This window comes from Indicator indicator, chromosome 2 (genome assembly GCF_027791375.1).
Source record: "Indicator indicator isolate 239-I01 chromosome 2, UM_Iind_1.1, whole genome shotgun sequence".
NCBI lineage: Eukaryota > Metazoa > Chordata > Aves > Piciformes > Indicatoridae > Indicator > Indicator indicator.
Genome location: NC_072011.1, coordinates 45666878 through 45687344, shown reverse-complemented (window position 1 = coordinate 45687344; position 20467 = coordinate 45666878). Strand labels below are relative to the sequence as shown.

Sequence of the window (20467 nt, the reverse complement as noted above, 5' to 3'; positions counted from 1 at the left end):
TCAATCAGCTGACTTAGTTTCTCTTATGCTTGTGGTCAATTAAAAGGTTGTGGATGAACTGACCTGCTGAATTTCCTTACTTTCCTCTAAAATGGCATAGGTTGTGTTCAATTTTTTATTAGCATTTCTTGAAGAAACTGACAGCTCTCCATAATTTGTTGGTTTTTTTTTTCCCTTAGATTTGCCTCTTTTGAACTCTTCCCTACCCATTAACTGAGTTTATTGACATCTGCCTTCTTGAAACTAGTACTGTCAGTCACTTGGTTGGATCAAGTGGTAGAAATTGACATGTATCATAGACCACAGAATCATAGATTTGGAAGGGACCTCAAGGATGTTTGCTGCAGGACTGATTTCACGTAAAATGTCTTATCTGGTGGTAGACTTTGAGTCATGTTTCCCACTGCCCTCTACCTATGCGTAAAAATGTTGTTCAGCTGAAGAAAGTAGTGACAACTGAAGTATGTATTAGCCTTTACTGTTTAGGCTGCTGTTTAGAATTTGGCATGAAGAATGAGAAGAAAAATGTAACTTCAGAGAAACCTTCTGCAAGGCATTAATAGCTGTCCTTACATTGGATCCCATTCAGTGCGGACAAAAGATCTGTGCTGATGAAATGTTTAGAACACAAATTCCTTGTGATAATCAATAATCCAGATTAATGATGCAATGATCCTTGCCCTAATTTGTTTACTAAAAACTTAGAACATTATGCAGCTGCTTCATGGTGCAGTGAGATCCTAATTGGGAGAAAAAGAAAAAAAAGCAGCAAGCTTCATCTTGGGCAAAAACAGCTGATCAGACCACAATGGACTTGTGCCTTGTAAGAACAGGACAGAAGCTCTTATTGACATCTAATGCAAACCCAGTAAATCTTCAGGTACTATTAAAATCCTCTAATGTTCTCTAATGCTGGTTGACACCACTGTAGACACCTCAAAGACCCTCTCATAGGTCAACCAGAGATGGTCAAGAAGTCAGGACAAGCTTGGTGCTTATACAAAAAGCCTTCCTACTACATAATTATTTTTACTGACAATGTTTCAAGTTTCTTTACTTTCATTTCAAGTTGATTTGGATTCCCTAAACAATGAAACTTAATTACCAGTAACCAGTTCCAGCTATGATCAATTTTTGACAGGTGTAAACTAATAAATGCAAGCATCATACTAGCAATGTGATTTCAGGAGACAGAGGAGCAAGAGCAAGCCTTGCCTATCATCAGAGTAGTGGTGATGATCTAGAGAAATCCAGGATGTTTAATCACTCCGAGTTACATACTGCAGGGAATGAATGTAGTGTCGATATGCTACCTAGTGGCTGCATCGATTATGACATTATCCTGAATTACTGTTCCACTGGTGAATTCAGTGTAAAATACTTCAGATGGAATTGGGACTTTTAAGTCTGTAACCATCCCTTAATGTGTCTAAAATATTTTGAGGTTATAGATTATTAATTTAAAAAAAAAAAAAAAAGGAAAAGAAGGTAGTAAAGTTGTCTGTGACTATGCAGACAAAATTTGCTGGAAAGTTCTAGGCAGTTGTTACTGTAACTAACAGCATTCCGACAAGCACTGGACAACCCGTTAAGATCTGTCTCCATATACAATATTCTAGACCAACTAATAAAAACTGCTTCATGTAGAAGTGCTTCAAGAACAAGTGTTTTCTTTATCTGCTAGTATACGCAGTCTTTTGTGAGGTAAAAGCAGATAATCTAAATAAAACTGGGTGCATAGAAAACAGTAACGCAAGGCCAGATGGATTCTCTTCTACTGGGGAAAACTAATCCCTATCCCTGAGACCACAGAGTAGGAAGAAGTGAAGATCAAGCACAAGAGCATTCTCCTGCTTTTATTTCTGCCAGGGATGGTGCTGACAGTCAGTAAATCCTACACCCCTTCTGCTATATTATTTGTCTGTGAAATGGATATAGTACTGTTCTACGTGAGCTAAATTGGATTTATAGTTGATGAGTACTTCAGCTGTAAAGGCTGTGTTTTCTACATTACACAGAAACAGAAAATACTCTGTGTATGCCATGACCTGCACCAGGATAGTTAGGGTACCACATGAACTACAACTAGTAGAACAATTAGTTATATTTTTAAAAAATAAAAATCTGACTCTCCCTTGCTCTCAGTTCTGCACTTTGCTACTTAATAGCTGTGAGAGTTCCCTAGACAGCTGTTAAGCCATTCATCTCTAAGTGCACTTAATTAAGTACATGTATTTGTTTCAGGAGGCTGAAAAGAGACATGATGATGTAGATTTCAGTTTAGGCAGAATTTCTTGAACTTTTCTTTCTAGGAGAGCAGAAATTTTGGTTTGTCTTTCTTTGTTCATCATGAAGTCAAAGGTGCCAATTTTGTTCTCCATTTTTGCTAAAAAAAGTCTTCTATTTTTGTATACTTCTGAACCCTTTAAAACAAGTCTGAAATCATAAACAATGTTCATGTTACTTGCATTTATCACAATTATTTCTGATCTAAGGCTTCTACAGTGTGCACTTTTTGCCACATGCAATAGCAATTAGCAAGTATCTATATAAATACAACATACGCACATAAACATGGCCCACAGGCAGCTGGACTACGTTTAGATGTGGCACTTGATAAGAAAACCATGACTTTTAAGAGCAGTGAATAGAAATCAGTTCCTTCCTCTGCTTTTTCATACCAAATAAATCCAAAACTCAGAAGGTTATGCAATATGCATGTAAGAGCTCGAGGGTCCACAATGTTAATTAAGTGCAGAAAGCTCGGGAGCTTAACCTCTTCTTCCCTATGTGCAAGTATTTTCTATACTTTCTTCTGACTCAGCATTCACTCCAGGTTAGTTACCCTCAAAAGAGAGATTTACAGAATGCTTTTAACTGAAAGAAGAACTTTTTTCCAAGACGACCGCCAGTAACAAATATGAGCTTAAAAAATACACAAAAAATTCAGGTATACTTCTCATTAGGACTTCAAGCCTTGTGTTTCCAGCTCCAGAGTTCATGAACCCCTACTTATGTTTATTGCTAACCAGCACAATCCTGGCCACAAAATAAGTAACTATTATAAGAAAAAGTTCTGACACTCAGGATTCATTGCACAAATATTTAAACAGAAGAAATAGTTTCTTTTACAAATGTGTTTCTCTTGTATAAGAATAATTTTGTACAGAAAATAGCTCTTCATACATTTCACAGAAATATGCTAACATTTAGATTCTTGATTAATGGATAATGATTTAATGCAGTTATGTTTTTGAGTCACCAAGTATCAATAACACAACAAAACATCACTTCTCTAATATATTTAAACTGCTGGACTTAAGAATTGAGTCAAGACACTGAAAACATTCCAAGAACCATGTTATTCTGCAAACACTCAAGTATCTTGAAACTGTTATGAAACACTTCCTGAAAGTAATACTGTAATTTAAATGTCAAGGAATATGAACTTAAACCTTAACAAGGCAGCATTACTTGCTCACTTAGATTATCCAACCCACATTGAACTAAATCTTTCATATTAAACTGGTTTACTGTTAATGTGACCTTCAAAATGAGATAAGCAGAAGGTACTCTAGTAAATGCAGCTTTAGTACAACATTTAGAGGGAATAAAAATATTTTCATTTTCTTAAGAAAATACCACAGAAGGTCGAGACAAAAAAATTCGTGAATTAAGATATAAAAAGTAAATCTGTGAGAAACATGAAGAAATTGAAAAACGCTATGCTAGGAAGTACACATATTTAAAAATACTCCATTTCTTCAAAGACTGTGTTAAAGCCCACATGGTATCATGTGGACCTCAAACAAACCACATTCAAAAGTTTTTCCTGTACAATTGCTGTTTCAAGCACCTGTACTTATATACAAATTTCCTTTGAATTAAGTAAGGTAAGGACATTTATCCTTGAAATACAACTATATGCAGTAATATTTTCTTGCTTTCCAAGTATTTTTAAATAGAAGATGTAAGCAAACAAATAGTATATAACCCAATGACAGAAACCCCTTGAAATTTAGGTTGTGTATAAACTATTGAAGTATTCATACACAGGTACTGAAAGAGTACTCTATGTACTTCAATGCTTCAAGAAAGAAATATGTAGCTGCATATAGTGAAATGTGGCTCTTGCTCAAAGTTAGCCAATCTCTTAACACATACAACTTTCAAATAAATTCAGATGGAACTGGTACACCTCTCCTTCTCACAGCACAGGGGTTGTCATGAGATGGTAATGAATCACATTACATTGGTTCACATTTCCCTGTAGCCAGAAGGAGAAACAGGCCCCTTGCAAAACTTTATTCCAGTGATTTTGCAAATTCTGCATAGTCAATATATCCATCATTGTTCTTATCATCATCTCTTAAGACATCATCTATGAGACTAATCAACTCTTCTTCTTTCATTGCCTGGGTATGTTCACCACCTTCCTACGAAAACAAAACCACATTGAACAGTTTAGCAGTGTTTCCCATCTAGTGGCACATATGACAGATTACTGACAACTAATTCTTCAGTAAGCTATTTGTTTATCGTCTAATTTGGCAGTAAGTTTCATGTAATCACTTACACCAATATAAGCAAATTTTATCAGGTGCAAGTTCTTTGGCCTTCAAAACAGGCACAATGCATCCAGCTAATATTATTAGCCAAAAGTTCTAAAAGATGAGTAGTAGAGTATATTAAAGACGGATAATAATCTAACAGATATATTCTTAAATTGGATCTTGTGTAGTATAGACACTGTATTTTCTATACATTGTAGAAACATCTTCCTGTGTCAGGACTTGAAAAACGCAGAGCTTGACAGTAACAGAATAGTGAAAAAAGCACTGTTGCTTAAAGTCAGTAAAATTTTAGCAACACCCCTTACAAGCAAAGAGGAATATAAAGCAGTGCCTCTGCACAAGGAACAGCAAGTCACTATTCTCTTCTTGGCCAGTTATTTTTTTGCCACAGGTATATGCAGAAATTATGCTATTCTCAATTTTAAGTTCCAAAAGTCAGCCCAAGTGTTAGTATTGTCTTCTTCATGATTCTATCTTCCTACTTTGTCCTTAAACATTCCTAAATGGAAAGAGAACCTGTGTTCAGAAGAAGGCAGACCATGACTTGTGAATAGTTTTGTGCAAAAGGTTTCTTAGAGTTTGTGTATCCACAGCAGCAGAGTCTGGAGTTGAAAACAGTAGCCTTAGAACCTTGAACAGCATTGTATCACACTGCTATTTCTATAAACATTCTTTTCTTCCCATCCCTGCCTATCGAAGTATTCTTTTCTTCCCATCCCTGCCTATCGAAGCATCCTCTCTGTCAAGTAATTTTCACTCTATAGTCCTTCCTCATGACTAACTTTAAACTCGATAGAGACTTCTTGAAAACTGCAGTGACATGAAAAGCTGTGGTAAAGCCATCACATTTATAAATCAGACCAAAACTATCAGGGGGCAAAATAATGTAATTTTCAGGCAAAACAGTATCTGCACTGAAGATATGTAGTAACTGTTCTGTTCTATTGTAAAATGCTTTTAGAGAGTAAGAACTGTTTCCAAACACACAGTCACAAAATTCCACCTACCTCTTTGTGGACATGTGATATAGCAGTAGCAAGCTCTAACCCATCTAACAAATTATTGCCATCATAATCATGCATTTTGAAGTAATGAAGCTGCAACTCATGTGGAGACATCTCAGATTCTGGTTTCTCAATAACACCTTCCAAATGTTCCATGATGTGGCTAAGAAAAAAAACAAACAAACCAAAAACAAAACAAAACCCCCCACAAACAACGTATCTGTCAGTTAATATTTAATGCTCTGTTTACATCAAATTTAGTCTTTGATCAGACAGTTAAGTACACCAGAAATATTATTTCTTTAAAAGCACCCTGAACGAACAGGATAACTGAAAGCTACAGTTTTTACCAAGATGAAGGTGACATAAAGGTCATTTGTCACGGGTGCTGTAATGGCCTCTAATACCTTAGGTAGCTATTTCTATTTCTTCAGGCCTACTTAGCAGGTTAACAAAACAACTAAAGCAGTGTCCAAAAATCTCCTTATGGCTGTTTTCTGTTTTCCAAAGCACAGGAACTACAGGAAGATCTTTCCCAGATAAACATTTCAGAATTCTAGGGAGTTTTATTTGCTGTTATCACTGTTTTGTCTGTATGAAGAAGCAAATGAGGAAAAAAAAAAACCTCAGTCTACCTGTTCAGACTATGATTTCATCTAAAGTAAGGATTCCTGTAAGAAATTCTTTACAGTAGTGCATGGCTAAAGCCTCCAGAAAGACCCTTCTAGGTCTAGTATGCCTGCAAACTTACTGAACAATCATGTCTCATATCTGACTCCAGCTAATCATACAATATCCTGAGAAAAGAGGGCGCCCCTAGGCTTAAGTCCAACTCACGTAACAAGACTTAAGAGATAAGCAAATCATTAGAAAGTAAAGTTTGCAATTTCAGAACATGGAACACATACTCTTTATCTTGTACCAAGTTCTTATCAAGACGAATATTTGTATGTTGACTCTCTCCTACGTGTTCTTCAGTTAGGGCAGAGATGAAGAATGCAGCCAGAAAGCAAAACAGGAAACATATTCTAAAAATCCTTTGGGCCATTATGATCTCCTATAAGAATGAAAACATTCCCCCCCACCCCAGAAATAAAAAAATCAAAACAAATCAAAACCACAAACTATGTTCAGCAGATTTACAGAGTGCTTATAAATAACACCAATAAGTTGTAAAATACAAGAATTTGCTTCATTTCAAGAACTTAGCAAGCAGAAAAAAGAGAGTTCCGATTAAGAATTCCTATGAGGGTCCCAATTTCATGGAAGTAACTTTCAGAGAATAACTTTTTTTCATGCAGCAAATGTGCACTCTTCAGCCATGCTTGGGTTTTCATAGAGCTTCTAGGCAACCAACCAGGCGTGCTTCACGCAGACCTGCCCCACGGCGATGGAAGCAAAGGTCGCTTACGGTACCAAACGGGCTGCATCCAATTCAGACTGCTCTAAATAGCAGTCTTTAAAACTTTAAAAACGCAGCACTCAATACACAAGCAAGCGAACCGCTGAAGCCCTTCAGCAGGGTGAGAAAAGCGTCAGCTGGGTTCGACTTCTCTGTTTTTCTCCTACTTCTAGCAGCACCCGCTTAAACAACTCCCGATATGCAGCCAGTTCAGCACGGAGAGGTGCCGGACGCCCTGACAGCTAGCACCGCGTTGGTTGCCCGCCGCCCGCCTCCCACCCGCGGCTCCTCGGCCAGCAGGGTCGCCGAGGAAAGCCCCATCCCGGCGGGAGAGGGCTAGGTCCGCCGCCCCTCCACCCCAGGGGGCAGCACAGCCCGTTTCACCCCTGGCTGGCAGGGCGAAGAGGTCCCCACCGCCGCCAGGGTACGCACCCTCAGGTGGATGGCTACCGTCCCTCCGGCAAACTGCGAGCCTGGCGCAGACGGAGCGGAGCCCGGAGCAGGCCTGTCACCATTCCCGGCGTCACCTCCGACCCGGCGCACGCGCCGCGCTCCCGCCCCGCCCCCTCCTCCCGCCCATTGGCTGTAGCGTTCCGCGGCCTACGTCATCGCGTCTCGAGCTACACGTGGAGCTCGCACGGAGGGACAGGTGCGGGGAAGTTTTCTTCAGCGCCGGTCACCTCCTGATCCGGGCGGCTTCGGCCGGCCTTGCCCCTGCAGGGGGCGGGAACCCTTCACTGTCCTCTAGTGAGATGACTCTCCCTTCCAGAAGACGTATCGTGAAGATCCAAATTGCGATGCCCTGGGCGGAGGGCAAGTGCCTTCCGCGGAGCCGGCAGGAAGGAGGACAGTGGGGCATGGAGAACGGGAAGGGAATCGGGGTATTCCCAGTTGCCTCTGCCCCGTTCATTTTCGTCGTTGCCTTGAAAGAGCCTTCCACAGAAGACTAGCTGTGCTTTCCCTGCCCTGCTGCTTGTTTGGGAACCACAGCACTCTGTCACCTTTGTAGTTCCTGAACTGTTTGCTTACTCATCTCACCAAATGTTGCGGGTCTCGTTATTCACAGAATCACAGAATCAACCGGGTTGGAAAAGATCTCAGAGATCATCAAGTCCAACCTATCACCTAACACCACTGACAATTAAACCATGGCTCCAAGTGCCACATCCAATCTTTTTCTGAACACTTCCAGGGATAGTGACTCTACCACCTCCCTGGGCAGCCCATTCCACTGACCAATTACTCTTTCTGTGAAGAAGTTTCTCCTCACTTCAAGCCTAAACTTCCCCTGGTGCAGCTTGAGACTGTGTCCTCTTGTTTTTACACCTGTCTAGTAGCTTGTCCCAAATCTCACCTAGCTCACCTAGCCCAGGGTCTTCAGTAGTAGCGCCACAGCAGAGATGCCAGCGTTCCTCAGGTCCTGCAGGCCTGCCGTGTGTAGCGGGCCGAGGGCAGTCAGGTGGGTGCAGTGCACTTCGATGGACAGCGGCCCGCCGTGGCCGGGGCACGGATTTGTCGCCCGGGCGTCAACAGAAGCGGCAGCCAAGGAGCTGCTCTCCCCGTCCACAGCGCTTGGGCAGGGACTTACCCCGCCCGCGTACGCCCACCTAGTGGTGGGCGGGACCGGGGCCGCCCGCGTGGAACCGCGGTCCCACACACGCTTTGGGCACTTCTCGGGCGCTGCCGCCGGGCACTCCTAGCCGGGCGGACGGGGCGGGCCCGGCCCGGCGCTAAGATGGCGGCCAAGGGCTTGCACTCGCACATGAAGCTGGAAGGGGAGATAGAGCGGTGCCGGGCGGAGGGGCACTGGGAGCAACTCCAACACCTAGCCCAGCAGCTGCTGCAGCCAGCACGGCCCCGGCGCAAGGGGGCGGCGGGCGCGCAGGACACGGGTAAGCGGCAGCGGGGAGGCGGGCAGGGTGTGGTAGAGCGGCGGGGCAGCCTCCGGCAGTAGGGCCAGGTTGTTCCTCCGTGCTGCCTCCCGGGGCTCGACAGCCCCAGACCCTGTGGGCTGACGTGGGCAGTATTTGCGGCTGACCCATCTCCCAGGGTTGCAAAGAGGGTTGAGGAGCGCCAGGGTGCTGGTGGAGAAAGCGAGGTGTCTCCTAGTGTCCCCTCTAAGGCGCTTCGGCCCCGTGGCGTAAGGGAGAGGCGGCAGGAGCCCAGAAAACGGCGTTCGGAGAGATTACTGTGCTTCCCCTTCTTGACAGCGCTTCCGAGCTCGTCGGGCTACGAGGGGAAATGCACTGCTTGGGGCTGTCAGTGGGAGCAAGAGGCAGCAGCGCCTGCTCGCTGGCTTCTGTGCGTTTGGGATGTTGCTGTCACCTCGATAAGCCGCGGAACGCAGGTGGTGGTTGCTGAGCTCGGTGTCTGTTTAATTGAATAAACTGGGATGGGCCGCGGCCAGGCTACGGACCGAAATCTAATGTGTTTAGGAATGTCTCTTCCCAGCTTCTCCGGTGATGCTTATTCCTTTTTGTCTGCTCCCCACTCTCTTCTGGATGCCTTTGTATTGGTTCCCTCCGTTTCTGTAGATTGATTTATTTGAAGGCTTGAGTATCCAAGTATCTTTGCACATGTAAGATAAGTTTCATAAATAGCAAATGTATTCTTTTTTTATTGTTATAATAAGCTGCGCTTCCTTTTAAATGAAATCACTTGTAAGAAATGAGGCAGCCTAACTTAGAAGTATACATTTCTGTATGTAGTGAACAGCGGTAAGCTGTGAAGAGGACCTTATCTTAGCCCCCACAGTGGTGCAAGAAATTCTGCTGTTGAAAGTCAGAGGAGCTGTTTTTATGAAGAAACCCACTTCTCTAGAGGAATGTTTCCAGGATGTGGCCTTAAGAGTTGCTGAGGTGCAGTAAGCTTCACAGTGGTAAACTGCAGTGAAGGGAGACGTTAGTAGCTTTGTATATGTTTATATACAAGGCTTTCTAAGTGTGTACGTCATGTAGATTGGACCCTGTGTTGAGAACTGCATGGCCAACCTTTGAACTTTAGTCAGGCTTCAGCAGTACTATCCACGTGCACAGATCATCACACAGAGATCATCATGCAGTTTTGGGGCATTCATAGTTGAAGAGTTCATATTAGTTTGTTCCCTTGTAATTAGAAGGCATAACAACAGTATAATTGCTGTAAAAACATGATGTGTTAATTTGCTGCTATGTCATCATCACTTGCTAGTTGTGAAAGAATAATGCTTTGTTACTGCCACAGAACTTTTCTTCTAGCAAGGGACTAGCTACAATTTTGTTTCTAGAACCATAGTGTATCCAAATGGGATTTTTCTAATAGTAGGGTTTGTTTTGAGAGGTTGTGTATATTAGTTTCTTAATTGTATATGGACTTATGGGTTTCCTTTGGTTAAGTGATTAGTGACTACCTGAAAGCTCTTCAGCGTTATGCAGAAACGCCTCCATGGAAAGTTGGGTACGTTTTCTGTACTACATTTTTTTAAATGCAAGTTAGTTGTATACCTGCATTTGAGCAGAATGAGCTACAGTTGTTATTTGATATGCAGCTGACCAGTTAAGTCACAGCAACAAAAACAATCTAACCCAAACAAAACTCCCAAACAACTCGCAAGTTGATTATTAATGTTGTATGAAATTGTATCAGTAGTAAGTAAGGAAAAGTTGTCCTATGGACTGAAAATATAGAAAAGATACAGTATTATGTTTCCTGTATTCTAGAATTTCAGTCTTTGAAATCTGGAGTATATATGAAATGTAGCCTTTGATTTACAAAGATTTTCTTATTCTGCTTGACCCACTAGTCATCTGATTGAGGTACTACTACTTGTATGGACAAATGAACAGCAGAACTAGACCTGTCATGCAAGAACTCCAAGTACTCTGGCAGATGAAACATCTTTTTTCAGCACATGGTTGCAAAATCTTGTGATGTTTCATGCTGTATTCAGTGCTGCTGTCTAGCTTTGAATTCCTCTTCTGTGGAACTGTGAACGGGGATGGATTTTGATGTAGAAAGAATGTCATGTGGTATGTTAGTTATGTCACTGGATCAAGCCTTGTGAGTGGTGGTCAATGGTGCCAAGTCCAGCTGGAGAGCTGTAACTAGTGGAGTCCCCCAGGGATCAGTGCTGGGTCTGGTCCTGTTCAACATCTTCATCAGTGACACTAATGAGGGGACGGAGTGTCTGCTCAGCAAGTTTGTTGATGATATCAAACTGGGAGGCTTGGCTGATACGTCTGAAGGCTGTGTGGCCATTCAGGAGACTTGGACAGACCAGCGAACTGGGCAGAGAGGAACCTAATGAGGTTCAACAAGGGTAAGTGCAGAGTCTTGCATCTGGGAAGGAATAATAAACTGCACCAGTAGAGTTTAGGAGGTGATCTGCTGGAGAGCAACCCTGTGGATAAGGACCTAAGAGTCCTGGTAGATAACAAATTATCCATGGGACAGTAATGTACCCTTGTGGCCAAGAAGGTCAATGGGATCCTGGGGTGCGTTAGGAGAAGTGTGTCCAGCAGATTGAGGGACATTCTCCTCCCCCTCTACTCTGCCCTGGTGAGACCTCACCTGGAGTATTGTGTCCAGTTTTGGGCTTCCCAGTTCAAGAGGGACAGGGATCTGCTGGGGAGAGTCCAACAGAGAGCTACCAGGATGATTAAGGGACTGGAGAATGTGCTCTATGGGGAGAACCTGAGAGACCTGGGGCTTTTTAGTCTGAAGAAGACTGAGAGGGGATTTGATAAATGTTTATAAATATCTGAGGGCTGAGTGTCAAGAAGGAGGGGACAGGCTTTTCTCCATTGCACCCTATGACAGGACAAGGGGTAATGGATATAAACTACAGCACAGGAGGTTCCATCTCAACATGAGGATGGACTTCTTCAGTATGAGGGTCACAGAGCACTGGAACAGGCTGCCCAAAGAGGTTTTGGAGTAGTTTCCTCTGGAGACTTTCAAGACCCGTCTGGATGTGTTTGTGTGTGACCTGTGCTAGATTCTATGGTCCTTCTCTGACAGGGGGTTTGTACTCGATGACCTTCGGAGGTCCTTTCCAACCCCTAACATCCTGTGATCCTGTGTCTTCAGTAATGGATGTAGAGAATGTGTCTAAATTCTTTGGGGTTTTTGCTGTGAACTTTCAGGAAAATCTTTGAAGTTTGTCATGTGATTACTGTCTGCAGTGAAATTTATAGCTTATCTGTAGCCTGAAGTATGCATTTCATGCTTCTATATTTGGATGCACTTAAATACTTGCAAAGATTGGTCTTATACTTTTGAGTGTGAGTTTTGTGGTGAAATTTTTATATATTAGGAGCAACAGAAGAATTAACTGTGCTGTCAAAATTAAAGGATTCCTTAGGGAAAATCTTTAAGTTAAAATGAAGTGTTGCTTCATTTTTTTCATAGAAAATGTGCTGCTTCCAATAACTAGACCTTAGTGGAACCTTTTTCTGTCTGCTGGTTCTTCCTTATTCCCTCATTTGAGTTATTCTGTGTGTGTCAAAGATGTGCTGTTTTGTAATGCTGTTGGTTATCAGTGTGGCACTAAGCAATGTTTCTTGTTGGTTGGTATGTGCTTTCAGAGGACTACAGGAGTATGCTGCTTGCTGAGGCTCTGCTGGAAGAATGTTTGAAGGAAAACTTTGCCAAACTGAAGGACTCCATTCCACTGACAGAGAAGAATGAACCAAAACTGAGTGATGCCAAACAGTATCTGACTAATATCTTAAGCAGAGGAGAACTGCGAGTAAGTGAGCTGTGCCATAATTCCTGCTAACTGGATGCTTTTTTTAATATGATGATTAGTCTGATAGAAGATACTGGTTTTGCCTGTTCACGTCCCTTATGTGTTCAGTGCTATATTGTAGGTACTACTAATGAGCTGGTCATTCAATACCCCTTTGCAATGTCTTCTGTTGGGAGACTTTTATATGCAATGGAATTATGGGCTACAAAGATACATCTTGTTTGTTGCTGTTTTGTTTGTTTGTTTGTTTTAATTAGAATAAAGGAGGGTAAATATTTAGGAATTGTGTGTACCTGGTCAGCTCCAGATGAGAGAGAAAATGTGCCACAAGCTGCTATCAGACACTCAAGACCAAGATTACCAGGAATTGCTTTCAGTCTCTGCCAGAAAAGTTATGCAAAATTACAGTTTTACTTTGTTTTGTGATCTGAGGGAATGGTTGGTAGCTGCCTATTGACTTGGCTGCAGATCCTTAAGGATCTAAACACATCTTAGAAATAGCAGGTGTGTCTTCTCAGTTTTTTTTCTGCTGTTGTCTGCTGTTTCTTTGATAACTTCAGAAAATATAGGAGCTTTCCCGCTTTTTAATTAAAGGTACAGGGGAGAGAGGTGCTCATGACTAAGTGATGTTTTCTGCCTAGTTTAAGAGCAAGGGATTTTCTTGATGTGTGTGTAAGTAGTTTTGACAGTGCTAAACTTTTATATGCTATCTGTGGCTGGTATATCAATAAAGTAGGTCAGCTGAAACCAAAGAGGCAACTTGTAGGCCGTGTGTTTCCAAACAGAGTGATTGCCTGACCTTTGTTGCTTGCTGCTTTCATGAGCGTAGCCCCAAGATCTCTAGGCACTTGAGTTCTTCCTACTCTGACCTGTGGAGCTAGCAGTGTTGAGAGGAAAGCATTATGAATCTGCTTAATTTGTTCTAAAGCACCTCATTCTTGCTGCCTGATGTTTTATCATATGAACATTCTTTTCCTCTCCTCCTTTTCAGCCTAAGTATATGATAGAAGCTATGCTGATCCTAGGAAAGCTTCATTATGTGGAGGGATCATACAGAGATGCCATCAGCATGTATGCAAAAGCAGGAATCGATGACCTCTCAACAAAAGGTGAACCTCTGTACATGCTGCGTATGGTAGCTGAAGCCTTCGCTATCAAAGGTAAAGGACTACGGATGCATATTCAAAGTATGATTTGTTTAGGTGGAAGTCTCCAAGTGATTGATTGCAGCAGAGTTAAGACAATGTTGTATGCTTGAGAAACTCCTACTGGGTATGGTCTGTGTAGTTTAAACTTAAAGGCATTATGGAGTCTTAGTCCATGGTTTTTAAACTTGGCTGGCTTGTAAATAAAACCCTGAACTGGAAATCCTGTGCTGCAAGTCAGCAGTACACTTGAGGCTTGTGTATCCATTTTGGGAAAATCTAAATCGAGCATTCATCTGAGTTTTTGGGGTCTATACTTTCCATTACATCTATTAGTAATTTTTAGTGTTTTGTTTGAGTTAAGAAAGGACGATATTTCCAAATTTTGATCTCTGGACTAACAGAATATGTGCTTTCAAAGCAGGTACTATGTTTTTGCAATACATATCACACAGTATCAGACCTTATGTACAAGCAGGAATCTCTCTTTCCCCTTGTCATTCTTTAGACTGAGAGATTCTAATAACAGCTGCCTCTGTGGGTAGTGAAGTTGCATTTCCTTTTTGAGTGGGGCAAAGGAAGACCCTAGTCATTTTTTTTTTACTTGGGAGGGGAAAAAAATCAGTAATCTTTTCCTTCATTTGCTTTCAGTTCCTTTATAAATGTTGCTCAAGTACTGCTACCTATCTACTGCTTTCTACTCTTTTCAGCATGTCCACCAGCTAATTAGGTGAATGAGAGCTCTGATGATCAGATACCTTCAACTGGTATGTAAAAGAGTGAAACTAAATCAACTCAAAATACCGTTTGACTGGCCTTCTAGCATTACTGATAATAATTTGGTTGTTTCGTGACCTCACACAGTCATTCATCTTTTCCTGGAAAACCTGTGTGTGCTGCTTGGCTTGCTTTGATTTTGTTTTCTGTAGCACTGGTTGAATCTGCTTCATTAATGAGGACTAATTTGCTTGTAACTTGCACTAACACTTGCATGGCACAGAGGAGTGAGTAACTACTACTGCATTCACATAGCAGTGTATTTGTGAGCAACACTTGGTGTGCTCCAGTCTGAAGTAGATGCGCTGTCCTGGGAACTGGGTAAGGCCCTTCATGAGGTGTAATGCTAAGGTGTGCATGAACACTGACAGAATAACACTGTTCCTGTAATGCTACTTCTATTGTATTGACTACCTCAGATACTCTTGAAAATCATTAGTAGTAAAATTTTTGCAGGGACCATATAGGCAACAATCCAGAAAAGCCAAAGTCTTGTCTTTATTTCGGGGCACAGCTTGGGTTTCCTGATGAATTTCTTATTCAGGTTTTCAGTAATGGGAGAAAGCAGTCGGTTTAATTGAATGTCCCTGGTCATCCAGCATCAGTTAAACACCAGAACTTTGTATCACTTCTTAGTATGAAGCTGAAACCACCTTGGCTTTGAATAGCTAGTAGTGCTGGGTTGTGTGTATATGTGGAATGACAGGAGCACTCAGGATTATGCTGGAAAAGATTGTGGAAGAAAGAAAAGTCAAATCAAACATACTAACAGCCTTTTAACATAGGAAACAAAAATGGAGTGAGAAAGATAAGGGATATACTGGAAAGAGCTGTGTAGTTGAAATCAGTGGTAGAAATGAAATATGAACTAGCACAAGTTTGTTTTTTTCAGGGCACCTTTTGAGCTCTGCAGCACTGAAGGTTTGACATCTCTGGGGCCTTTGTCTGGAGATCCATAGCTTGTAGTAGGTTCATACTTCGCTAAGAAGCAATATGGATTTACACCCTTCTGATTGGACTGCAGAAGTTGAAAGGGAAAAGTTTCCTGCTTGCTTTAGTAAATTTCCACCCAAGTAAATTATGAAGCAGTAAAGGTTGAAGTTCTTTATAAATGATAGGACTTGAGTGATTGACAGATTACAAGAGAACTAGCAGAAAGGACAAGATTTTTCTAGTTTCTCAGATGACTGCATGTGCTTGTTCTGATTATAAATCCTCGTGTAAGGAGACAAGAAATTCTGTGGACATTGTGAGTGGAGCTCTGACAACAGTTTGACTTTTCACTACAACTAATCTCAGCATCTGTGGTTACTTAATAAGTGGTTGGTATGTACTTGCCTCCTTTCTCCTCATCCTCTGGAAAGGTAATTCCTCCTTAAACCCTTTGCTCAGTTCACAGTACTGCAGGTAAGCTCTGATATAAGCAGTTCTGTTTGTTGCATAAAGCAAATCGAGTAAGCAAACCTGGTTTTGATTTGGTTTTAGTTCACTTGGGGCATGTTGTGGCTTTGTAACCTTGTATTGTCCATTTGAAACAAGCAAGCAAAAAAGAGTTCACAGAATCACAGAATTAGCCAGGTTGGAAAAGACCTTTGAGATCATCAAGTCCAATCTGTTACCCAACACCATCTAATCAACTAAACCATGGCACTAAGTTCCTCATCCAGTTTTATGTTAAACACTTTCAGGGATGGTGACTCCACCACCTCCCTGGGCAGCCCATTCCAATGGCCAATCACTCTTTCTGTGAAGAATTTCTTCCTAAACCTCACCTTGCAGCTTGAGACTGTGTCCTCTCCTTCCATCACTGGTTGCCTGGAAGAAGAGACCAACCCCCACCTGGCTACAGCCTCTGTTCAGGTAGTTGTAGATGGCAATAAGGTCTCCCTTGAGCCTCCTCTTCTCCAGTCTAAACAACCCCAGCTCCCTCAGCCGCTCCTCATAGGACTTGTGCTCCAGACCCCTCACCAGCCTTGTTGCCCTTCTCTGGACACGTTCAAGTGTCTCAATATCTTTTTTAAATTGAGGAGCCCAGAACTATACACAGTACTCAAGGTGTGGCCTAACCAGTGCTGAGTACAGGGACAGAATGACTTCCCTGCTCCTGCTGGCTACACTATTCCTAATGCAGGCCAGGATGCCATTGGCCTTCTTGGCCACCTGGGCACACTGCTGGCTCACGTTCAGCCTACTGTCAATCAGTACCCCCAGGTCCCTTTCCACGTGGCTGCTCTCCAGCCACTCTGTCCCCAGCCTGTAGCGCTCCATGGGGTTGTTGTGGCCAATGTGTAGAACCTGGCACTCGGATGTGTGAAATGTCATTCCATTGGACTCTGCCCATCTGTCCAGCCTGTCAAGGTCCCTCTGCAGAGCCCTCCTACCCTCTAACAGATCGACATCTGACCCCAGCTTGGTGTCATCTGCAAACTTACTAATGATGGACTCTATCCCCTCATCCAGATCATCAATAAAGATATTGAACAGGATCGCTCCCAACACTGATCCCTGGGGGTCACCACCAGTGACAGGCTGCCAGCTGGAAGGGTCACCATTCACCACCACTCTCTGGGCATGGCCCTCTAGCCAGTTCTTAACCCAGTGCAGAATGCACCTGTCTAGGCCATGAGCTGCTAGCTTTGCCAAGAGTTTGCTACGGGGGATGGTATCAAAGGTCTTGCTGAAGTCCAGGTAGACTACATCCACAGCCTTCCCCACGTCCACCAGGCAGATCCCCTGATCATAGAAGGAGATCAGGTCGGTCAGGCAGGACCTGCCCCGCCTAAATCCATGCTGGCTGGGCAAGGATGTGTGATGCAATATAACATTAAAAACTGAGAAACTGAGGATAAGGCATTTTATTGGCAGAACTTGGTTTCTCTTTTGCTTGACAAAAGCTGCATCTGCTAAATGTTAATCCACATCAGAGAGGAGAGGCTTTTTTCTATATGTAGTATATATTTCAAAGTGCTAGTTTTCACAATTCTGACAGCTAGACAGGAAGCATGCTGTTTGTTCGTGTTGGTATCAGAGTAGCTGTCTGATAGGCAAAAGCTGCAGACTGTAGATGGTTGTGTCTTGGTAAAAGATCCTAGTATTAATATGTCTTTTTTTGGTTTTCAGAATAGAAATTTAAGTTTGAAGTTGCTCTTATGACTTTGAAGCTGTTGCGTGTTGGTGAGTTGTGTGCTGTGGTGCCAATGCCTTCCATCATGGATGTGAAAGAGTTGTCAAGCCCAGCTTTGGCATTTTTGGTGCAGTTAGGCTTTACTGGTGCACTCCATAATTTCTGCTCTGCCATTGGATAGTTTGCTTTTCTGTTTGCATTTTAGAAGTAGTGCTTTTATCACACTCTGCTATGCACGAATGCAGCATGGGTGTGGATTTAGAATTCTAAGGAGAATTAGCTTGCAGGCCACTAAATGTAAATAACTGAAATTTGGAAAGTGGAAAAAGAAAAGAACTGCTTGCTCTTTTTGTTGGTATGATTTGGTTTACATGATGGTAAAGCTTAGTTAATCATCTACTCCATTCTCCACACACAATTTTAGAGGCTGGTTGCATACATGCACAAAACCATCTCCACCTTCTGCACAGTGATTTGGTTCTCTAAAGCTGTGATGTCAGCAGCTGCAGGAGATATAAGACTATTTGCAGTTGCTTTTCTGAGGAAGCAGAACAAGCAATACACAATGTTTGTGCAGTAACATGAGATAACATGCTACACTTACTTTCATCACAAGAAAACAAATACAAATATACTCTCAGATGGCCTAAGCTAGAGGTAGCTTTTAGGTGGCTATGATGCTGTCCCTGTGCTGGGACTGTGTTGTATAGTGTGATGTGTCCAGTGGCTGTGGGAATACTTCCATATGCTGGCGCACCCTGGAGTAAGCTCTGAATGTCTTTGACCATCTTTGAAATAGCAGGCCTACAAAGCCTGTTAGTCCTCACAGGCTATGTCTATTCTAACAAATTTTAAGTAAATTGGCTTGAATGCTTGATATGAATCAGCATAGTAAAATCTGGATTACCTTCCCTTTTTCTTCTTCCTGCTCCCAAAGTGCACATGAAGATGAGAGAGTGTGATTCAGTGACTCTGAATGTATCTGGAAGCGAACTCTCTCAGTAGTGATGATGCCTGGCTGCAAGCAGAAATGCTCAAGCTGAATAAATTCCAATATTGATCATCAGCACCATCTCTTTTCTTTGTGCCCTATCCACTTTTCATTTTTTCTCTTCTGCTTCTGCCTGTTGTATTTAGGCTAGGGAAAAAATGTCGTTCTTGCAGCATGCTGTGAGTTTATGGATAGTATTGACAGAGTCATTTAGATGTGGGGCTGTAAGAGACTGCTGTTCTTGCTCATGTTTGTTGTGCCCCAGAGCATCACTCCAGCAGAGGTATGTCCTTAACTGCTATCAGATATGTCATGGGATGGAGATGGCCTCTTGTATCAGGACAATGAATACATTATAGCAGTGACCTCTAAAGAGCGGGGTGTGTGCCTCAGGAGGTATGCAAGGTAATCCGCTAGGGTGCAGGAGGAAAATACTAGAACATGTTTATATTTATCTTTTTCTTAAATAAAAATAATAATTACAAAAAATTAAGCAGTATTAATGTACTGGATTGACAGTGGCCCTCTTAGTCTCTGTGGCAGGAATCCTATGTCACACACATAGCATACACACATAGCCCTCAAGTGTCTCCTGAAAGAATGTTTCACAGGGGTGCCTTCACTTGTTCCTTCAGCTCCAGTGTATCGCAGATCACATGTGCCTGGTTAAATGGATTTATGTGTTATGTTACCTAGTTTTAACTACATTAACCCTCATGACATAGACAAGTGGTTTAAAGATTCCCTCAAATAAACTATGTATTGTAGATAATACAAATAGCGTAAGCACAAGTGAGCTGAAAGAAGGTGGCAGAGCTGACACTACTTCTAGCATGAGTAAGTTCATCAGGAAAGAGCAGTGACAGTTTAATCAGATCCAATCAGTGATGTTTGAAATCCAGTGACACTCAATTCAATACTTAATTAAACTTTTACAGAAGCCCCTTTTCAGATTTCTTACATGACAGCAAAAGACAAAAAATTACATACAAACACTTTCGTGTGGTATGTGGAAAAACATGTTCTTCCTGCCGTGTCAAAGTGGCTGAAATAATACACAGAAACAAGGTGACAACAAACTAAAATACATTCCTTTTGAAAGACATGTAGAAAACATTGCCAAAGACTTGAAGAAAGGAGCACTAGAACACAATCTGTGGTGCGAAGGCTTAGCTATGCAGTTGCACGAAAGTACGTATGTTTCTAACAACTCTCAAAGAGTTTGGTAGATTATGGTTCACTAACAAAATGTGCTAGAAACTACTTATCAGCACAGTGGGACTCTGAAGTGCAAGAGTGCTGTAGGATGTCTTCAATAGGGCTAACTTCATAAACACAAAACTTATAAATAGAATCTTTACAATACTTTGTAGTGAGATGGGGGGAGACCGTGTAAATCTTCTATATTACACTAAAACTCACTGCTTGCCTCATGGCAAAATGCTTAAAAGAGATGTTAAAGTTGAATTATACTTTTTTGCTTTTACAAGAAGTCAAGTGGTCTGAATTTGCAGGTGTTTTCTGTGATGACAGGTGGCTGCAGTAGCATGGCACCTAGCAGGTCTTGTTTTAAAATAAAGATAATAATAATAATATATAATAACTACATTGTAAAGCAATGTGTATGTAACTGTACATATGTTGAGTGTCCATGTTCAATAATAAATTTTTATTCATAGGGGATTGTATGATCAAAAAAGTTTGGAGACTACTTTATTGCAA

The 20467-nt window shown here is 42.0% G+C and overlaps 2 protein-coding genes across 2 annotated transcripts in view; one reads left to right on the top strand and one right to left on the bottom strand.

Moving 5' to 3' along the window:
* Nucleotides 1–3148: 3148 nt before the first annotated feature.
* Nucleotides 3149–7486, bottom strand: MCFD2 (multiple coagulation factor deficiency 2, ER cargo receptor complex subunit). The gene is made up of 4 exons (XM_054399318.1): nucleotides 7413–7486; nucleotides 6487–6635; nucleotides 5582–5741; nucleotides 3149–4436 (listed from the first exon to the last, which is right to left on the bottom strand). The coding sequence occupies exons 2-4, from the start codon at nucleotides 6624–6626 to the stop codon at nucleotides 4305–4307; spliced, it is 432 nt and encodes a 143-aa protein (XP_054255293.1). The 5' UTR covers nucleotides 6627–6635; nucleotides 7413–7486; the 3' UTR covers nucleotides 3149–4304.
* Nucleotides 7487–8715: 1229 nt separating this feature from the next.
* TTC7A (tetratricopeptide repeat domain 7A) overlaps nucleotides 8716–20467 on the top strand; it is a 181703-nt gene continuing 169951 nt past the window's right edge. Inside the window, exons 1-3 of the mRNA XM_054399317.1 lie at nucleotides 8716–8872; nucleotides 12545–12708; nucleotides 13700–13868. Coding sequence (XP_054255292.1) covers nucleotides 8716–8872; nucleotides 12545–12708; nucleotides 13700–13868 — 490 coding nt within the window. The remainder of the gene's footprint in view (nucleotides 8873–12544; nucleotides 12709–13699; nucleotides 13869–20467) is intronic.